Consider the following 8298-nt stretch of genomic DNA (forward strand, 5'->3'; position numbering starts at 1 on the left):
ATTTAATATTACAAACAATATTTTAAATTACAATAATTGAAACTTTTTAAAGTAACACTTTCACCCAAAAATATCAGCTTTATCCATAGTTACTGCAAATTATTCGGAATATATATTCACAGTTCTTTTTAAAGTAGAATATATCAAATAATCTTTATTGTTTGTTGTGGCTGTTGGATATTTTGAGTCCTCCGGTTTTTTAACTGAGAAGGTGACTAAATGACAAGAACGAAAAAGGAAAACAAACAGAGACAATATACAGAAATCAATATAATGACTTAGAGTGTAAATACTCCTACTTGTATATTATATTATTGCTGTCATGATAAAGTTACGAGAATACGGATCACCAATACTATTTCAGAGGAAAAAATTTCCTTAATAGTCAAAATCTGTGAATAGCAGTATTTTGTTTTATAATCTTTTCATCAACAAGGAGATTTGTAACATAGTCTGTTCATGTGCAGTTGTATTTATGTTAAATTAAAACTGCTTTAATTGATTAGTAATAAATGGCGTTACAGTGAACTTTGAATAATCTCAGAACCTCTTTAGTTTAGTGCTGCATGATTTTGACTATCCGAGAAAAAAGAGGAAGAGATTGGACTTGCGCACGGCATCTGATCATTTACGCTGCCGAAAGTTCTAAACTTCACTATTGGTTTGCGACCACGTGACAAGGCGGCCATGTTGGGGGTCAATACAATAGAATTTTTGCTCGAAGAATTTACATGAAAACAGAGTTTAGTTCCCAGAGAACAGAAATGCTTTTGTTTTTGACCACCAACCGCCGCCGTGACGTCACGTGCATACCAGCAATTTGATTATAAACTTTGCCCACGTACCAGGCTTTCTAGGTACGATTTTAACCATTTCTAATCAAAAAAGGGGAGAGATTGGACTTGCCCACGGTAACATTTACGCTGCAGAAGTTTCTTAAATTCACTACTTGATTGTGATCAACTTTGTCCACGGTAGACACCACGCTCCCTTCGTACGATTAATCCGGTAATGAATAAAGGTCAATGAACGTGAACAGGCCTACCGGCTAACGAACTTTCGAGCCCCATTCTGTAGCAAAAAAAAAACAGTTCCAACACTTAACCGATCTAAGACTACCACAATATTGTTGTGTTTATTCACTTGGCAGCCTTAAGTTTTAGGTTTACTTAACATCGGGATTTTAGTTTCCGAACAGGCATTTTGTTTCCGGATCGATTAAGTCTTAACCTTCAGCCTATTTTCCAATCATTTTTCAGCCAAGCATTCGATAAAGTGATCATGTAGCCGTTCTGTCAGTCAATGGCCTCACTTTTGGCTACTGAAACGTTAAGCTGGGGTTTAACATATTTCTTTAAGTAAGACTTATGTTGAATGCTTGAAAATATGTTACTACGCAGGGCTCAATATTGTGCTATATACGGTCAGGTTGTTGTTATGGTTTTTAGCAACTTTGATCATTCTCATCAACGTTGAAGCGTGCTTCCAATGGCTTTATATATAGTGCAGTAAAATTTTGCAAAGTAAACAATTACATGCAAAAACAAAATGATTATTATTTCAATTCTTGTTGGCTGACCCGTCGAAGTCTGAGAAAATTCCAAAAATAAAATTCCTAAAAAAACCTAAGAAATTAATTAGCCCCTTGCTCTAACATATATTTAAGGCTGTTGAGCCTGAAGTTACACAAATGAAAATATGATTTAAACATTAAAACAGCAGCTGTTCAAAAAAATTTTCATCATATTATAATAATAATTATTATAATAATAATTATTATTATTATTATCATTATTATTATTTATTATTATTATTATTACTACTACTACTAAGTCTGCCCACACTTAATTTGCTTAGGTGGTTTCTAGGTAACAATATAAGGAATATGATATAAATACTCAAGTCGTCAGAAGACTAATATTGTTGATATCAAAACAACCTTATATGGAGCGACATGTTATCGGACGGTCTTCTGAGAGAAAACGTATTTGAGTTTATCCTAAATAAAAAGTCACGCGAGACTTAAAGATCACGAATAGTGTGGTAAGTTTTATTCAAAGGCACAAAACGAAAGCCTCGAAAATGAGTGAAGTACTTCCTAAATTTATGAAATTAATTTAAGATTGTTCTGCTATTTAATAAAAAAAATATGATACATTACTAACAAGCCTAATTATTGTAAGATTAATTAATACTGCCATGCCAGTATTCAGTCTATATTTTTCTACTTCCCACAACTAACCTCATAATTAATTTAAAGTGGGCGGAAATGCTCTTGAGGCAGAAAGCGATTTAACGAAGCACGCAATCTCCAATTCAATTTGCATACATCTGTTATAAGGCCAAGAGAATCAAGGAAAAAACGACTGCGAGTTGGCTATCATGAACAACTCACTGGAAGACAAGGACAGTTGTTCCCTCCCTGTAGCCCATAGCGTCTTACTGATTGCGGTAAACATCAGCGTGGGTTTTTTGGGAACGCTCGGTAATTTGTTGGTCTGCGCGGCTGTCGCTACGAACCCTCGCCTTCGTCGTAGCTCCAACTACCTTCTTGCCAGCTTGGCGATCGCTGATTTAATCGTGACTATGGTATGTGAACCCATCTTCGTAGCGATCCTCAGCAAGATAATCTTCTTCCAAGATTGCGCAGCTGCCTTGCAGACACCCTACATAATCCTATCCACTCTCTCCAGCTCCGCTTCAGTCACACACATGGCCGCTATCAGTGTGGATCGTTTCATAGCCGTCGTCTTCCCTCTACGCCACGGAAACATCATGCGAAAATACGGGTTGAAAATCATGCTAGTAGTGGCTTGGTTTTTCCCGATGTTATTTCCCATCTTAGGGGAGGTTTTGCCGGACTCGTTTCCCAAAGCATTCCTAGCGACAGGAACGTTTGGTCTTAGTTATGTCATCATTGTCGTTTCGTACCTTCTTATCGTGGTATTTTTGTTCAAAATCAGGAAGAAAAGAAGCCAGTTACAAGCTAGACGAAGCTCTGAGGATAATAATTCCCGGGTGGAGGTACGTGTCGCATGTACACTGGCCATTGTGATCGGCATTTTTTCTGTTTGTTGGTTTCCCTTGATGATCCTATTGTTTGCCACGGGGGGTTCAATTGTGACTCCCAACGGACCTGCGCACTTCTGGATTCGAACCTTGGCCCTTTCAAACTCGGCAATGAATTTTCTAATTTACACGGCAAGAATCCGCGAGTTCCACGGAGCATACACTGGGGTGTGTCGAAAGATTTGCAATCTTGTAGGGAACAAATGCTCTTACAAATTTAATTCTAACAGCTTCACTATCCGACGTCCGCGGAGAAAAACTGCAAGTTACGTCTTCCAAGATGTTGGAAAACCCGTAACAACAAATGAGAGTACTGAAAGCTCCCAAAGTGCTATGGAGTTTCAAGTAAATGGCGAACGTTATACTTTACAACGATGGGGTACAGTTTAAAAAACAGTACAGTGAATCAGATTCAAATGTGCCCAGGAATCATTTTTATTTGAACTGCTCGCCTCGGGACATGGGTTCTCTGCAGTTTGAAAAGAAAGAACCCGGACGAAATTTTCAGTTTAGGAAATAATTATCTGAGCCGTGAAGAACTACTCAGAGTTAAGCTCTTAATTCAAGTTGTTTGTGCTAAAGGATTTCTGCTAGGACTCGAAATTGGGCCTTTTACAGTTATATGCTGCCAGGTTTGCACTGTTTTCTTCAATGCTAGATTTCCCCACACAAATTTAGAATTCCATTGATTAAAAGCAAACATTATGAATTGATATGGCACGCCAATCAAGGCCAGACATCTTACTGACAAAAAGAAATTTCATGTTTGTCATACACATGCACAGTTCTATACCGACTATGAAATCTTATTGGCCTAATCTGCTTAAGCAGTATCTTTTTGCATGACATAGATCGACACAGAGCTTAGTACAAGCTGGAAGAAAAATTTTAATCAGTTGTCCCCGAAAAGACGCTGTTCATGGATGTTAAGTTTAATGATCCCGAAATATTAAAGACAAAACATGACACAGAACAACAAAACTAGTTCAGTTACGGCAGCTGTGTAGGGCTTAAAGGGACTGAGTTCTGAGACCGTCTGAGGACTCATAATTTTCTGATTTGGCCTTGTTAGGTATATTAAAATACCCAATACAACTGAAAAAGAGATACGGAAGTAACTATAAAGACAAAGAGGGGGTTAAAAGATACTGCAAGGTCAGTTGTATTGGGTTATCTTTTTTTTTTTTTTTCCACCATATCTGATATAAACTGTTAACCGATCAGATATGGTAGGTTGTACTTACTTGGTCAATACCTTGTCATGACAATTAAAACAGAAAGTGGTCAAGTCGAGAGGCTCTTTCACTTTAAAATATTTTATTTGTGTTGATTTCAATTTCACGTCTGCAATATGCAAGTGTATATAATGGCTTTGCTTTAAACCATAATATTAACTATTTTTATAGATTAGAGGAAAATGTAAATATGAATAAACGTTTTGTTTCTTCAATCCTTAGCTCTTAGTAATGACTGTTGTAATTCTGAACTAAAAAATAAGGAGTATGTGATAGTCTAGGCCTTTTTTGAAAGAAGGGTGCTGTATGTATAAGAAGTTTAATCAACGGTTTAAAAAAGAAAAATAAAGAAGGCAATGAAGAAGAAGAGCATATTTCTCTCACGCCTGGTTTTCAATATTTACAAAAACGAGTCACGTGTTGTCCCCAAATACTATACCTCATACACACCCCGGGGATAAATAGCCGATAGGTTTAGAAGTAGGCGGGAAAACTATAAGTTGGCGAGTTGTCTTCAAAGAAAATCCTAAACAAACCAGTGAGAATACTGTCAATTTTTCTGTTTTCACCAAGAGTCTCGGGCTGAAGTGCACAGTTTACAAGTGTTCAAAGGAGCTATCTAAAAGAGAATCGCGATTTTTAAGGTCAATTCTGTGCTAACATCATGCTTAGTGCCTTTAGATATACAAAAAGGCTCTTATAGGGATATAAAGTAGACATCAAACAAATCTCATCAGGGAGCACTAACCATAATTTTTGGCGATTTTTGTAGCCACAGTCCCATTTTTCCCCAAGTTTCAATCCATGCCCTACCTTACAATCCGTAGCAACAGACCACAGGAAACAGTTTCATTGCCTAAATATAGTGTTAAGTAACAAAACTGCAGGAACATTTTTTTAGAGTCAAATTGATAAGGGGATACGTTTTAGCTTTTTAAAGAGATAGCAAAGGTATGGCATAGCCCCTCCAAAAATCGCTAGCCGCAAATTTAGGCCCAAGAAACAAATGGTCTGGTGTGAACCTGGCATAACGAAAAGCAATGTTAACTGAAGAACATTCTCTATAATTTCAGGCGTCTGGGCCGAGTTACTTTAATAAAGCAGAACTCAGTATTAGGATAACTGCATGAAAACGTAAAAATGAACTTCCTATATAGTGACCTTATTTGCACCACTTTAACCTAAGTTCCTTTCCCAAACGGATATCATGGAAGTGTCTCTTTGAAACCCCCATTATCGTTAATTGAAGCTGGTATTAATTGTTCATTAACTTCATCGTACAAGTGACTAGTATTCGCACACTTCATCCGGAGGGAGACAAAAGTACATCAACGGCACCTATTTCTAAGCCCCTAGTGGAACTATTAATGGTGAGGCAACACGGTGTCAAAAGACTTTACACTGGGGGCGCTACAAAGGTGGTCACTGAAGTATAGTTTTATCACTGGCGACGACTTGGGAAAAGCAGAGAATCTCCCTCTCCCATAAAGGCTGTTTAGGCTTAGTCAGTTGCAAGGTAGGGTACTTAACTAGGACGGTCCCAGCCTTCTTTTTTTTGTCAACAAAAAAACTCGAGAGTAACTTTCACCCGGCTAAAATAAAAATCTTGAAATTTAGGATGAAAAAGAAGGCTTCTTTATGGACCTCATGCTCAATGAAACTCTCCGAGAAAATAAAGTGAAAAATAATTTATTTTTAAACATACCCAGGCCCAGCAGGTATATACCAAAAACATCACATTTGCGATATATCAATCCTTACTTAGGTTTACTTTATTTCTTGGACGTTACAGGCAAAAAATGGTACGATACTTTACCTTAGTTGATAAGACAAACTTCACATGGACATTACTCTATATACAATCATTTGTATAAAGCTTAAAAAAACTTAATGTTTGTTATTATAAGGAATATTAATTTTTTGCTTTCGTTTGGAAATTAGTAGACTAACTTTTCATGGGCTTTGACTAGACAGTGACATTTAACCAGTAAAATAAAGACATGACAAATATATTTTTAGTTGTTATTGAAAGAAATTTCAACCTCTGCCTTCATTTGAGAATGATTTCCATGTAAATTCACTTTTAATTACTATTTGGCGCCATTATACCTCTGTTTGATAATATAACGACGAGTTAAGACTTTGATATAACGAACCTCTATATAACGAAGTCTTCGGTATAACGAAAGATTTTCTTTACCCCTCTAATAGTAAACTATAAGGAAAAGAACCTCTCGATATAACGAAACTTCGTTATAGCGATCGCGAACACATTTTGCCAGTCCCTTGGCCCTTCGTTATATCGAGGTTCTCCTGTATTAATATTGGCTTTCAAGGGTGAGTGATTGATGTTAAAACGGTTTGCGCCAAAGAAAAAACAAAACAAAAGAGAAACATCATTATACTGAAAAAAAAAAATCGTTATCATAGCCACTGATCTATTTCATTTAGGTATTAAAGACAAAAAAGTGAAATAATAAGCGAGATTATCCAAGTAAAAAGGTTGGATTTGGTGTCGATTCGGTCACAAAGCCTAACAAATAAGGACAATTCAAAACATTGACTCCATTACCCTGGTTTGTGTTTTTGTTTCTCTAGGATTGGTAATCGATATGAGCATCCTAAAGCTGGTATATTAACAGGCTCAAGCAATTTCTTTCGTCCTCTGGGCAAATTATTCCACTGTACACTTGAAGTATCAAAGTGTTTTCCAGATGTGACGAAGTTCCGCCGAAGATCAAATTCGTTTATGCCGCCAGTTTCCGTTCGTTTTTTCCAATTGTGACTTTGTCTCCAGGATTTGGATTCCTTTAACTTCGGCAGTAGCCCAAGCCTGCGACAATGAAAGCGATTGTGGTACTCTGCAACTTCATAGTGGTGCGTTATTCCTAGATTTACGCTAAGTTGATGAATTCTTCGAATCTCATTGTCGAGCAGAATAACAAATTCGGTTGAGGCAGTCGTATTGACAGAAAGCGAAGGCTGCAAAACAGGTGACTGTGCTTTGTCTTCGCCGTAGATTAAATCTTCTTTGTGAGCTTCTAACGGTGGTAATTTAAATGAATTCTGCCTTCGCTTGTAGTTGTCCCTGTTTTTCTTGGAATTGCTGAACCCGTTATAGCCATTCTTGACCACAATATCCGCCATTGTGGTTCAAGACCTTTTAATTTTCACGCTTCATTGTTGCGATCCTGTTCCGTCTATGTTCCAACCTCAAGGAACTCAATTCAACCCGGACTCGCACAATTTCATGTACCGCACAAAATTGTTTAAACTTGAGGGTTCTACGATGTACAAAATGTGGGAAAATTCCTGTGCGACTGCTCAGTTACCTAGGAATTGCAATACTTGGCCACTTAAAACACTACTCGCGTGACAACATGATTGTAACAAAATGGTCGCTTTCAAATGCAAATTAAAGTCGACAGGGTTGACTGTGCAACGCTCCCAATTAATTATATAATATCCACCCTGCATTACTCCAAACTAATCTCAACATAATTCCTTAAAGGACAGGCGTAAATTAAAGAATATGAGTTGAAGAATTTGTTTAACTGAGTACGTCATCAAATTTCACAAAAATTCAAAGGTTTTTGCTGGGTTTTTAATTACTCCCCTGGTCCTGGTGAGAAATGTAATCACCTGATGAGTCACATGACCGTTGGTAGTCACACGGAGCCATTGTCGACCAAGGTGCTAAGAAACAAAGGAGTTAAAGACAGAAGTTCATAAACCGGGTGGTCCGCTCGATTTACCTTCTTTCGCTTTTTAATATTAGCGGGTGCAGTCGAAGCAAGCACAACAGTGAAAACCCCATCCTTCTAGAGAGCAGCCACTTTGAACGGTTATAAACCAGAGAAAAAGGCTAATATCCCGGTTATTTTTACGCAAATAACTGCAAGACTAAGAAAGTTGGATGTTAACGTAATTTTATTTTTTTTCAAACGATTTCACTTCTCACTCGCGGAAGTGAATAAGTAGGAAAAAGGACTGG

The 8298-nt window shown here is 37.3% G+C and overlaps 1 protein-coding gene across 1 annotated transcript; it reads left to right on the forward strand.

Annotated features, from left to right (window-relative positions):
- Window positions 1-2084: 2084 nt before the first annotated feature.
- On the forward strand, window positions 2085-4525 carry LOC140934710 (adenosine receptor A2a-like). Its single transcript, XM_073384291.1, has one exon. The coding sequence runs from the start codon at window positions 2383-2385 to the stop codon at window positions 3457-3459; it is 1077 nt and encodes a 358-aa protein (XP_073240392.1). The 5' UTR covers window positions 2085-2382; the 3' UTR covers window positions 3460-4525.
- The last annotated feature ends 3773 nt before the right edge of the window (window positions 4526-8298 follow it).

Source organism: Porites lutea, chromosome 1 (assembly GCF_958299795.1).
Source record: "Porites lutea chromosome 1, jaPorLute2.1, whole genome shotgun sequence".
In the NCBI taxonomy this organism is placed as follows: domain Eukaryota; kingdom Metazoa; phylum Cnidaria; class Anthozoa; order Scleractinia; family Poritidae; genus Porites; species Porites lutea.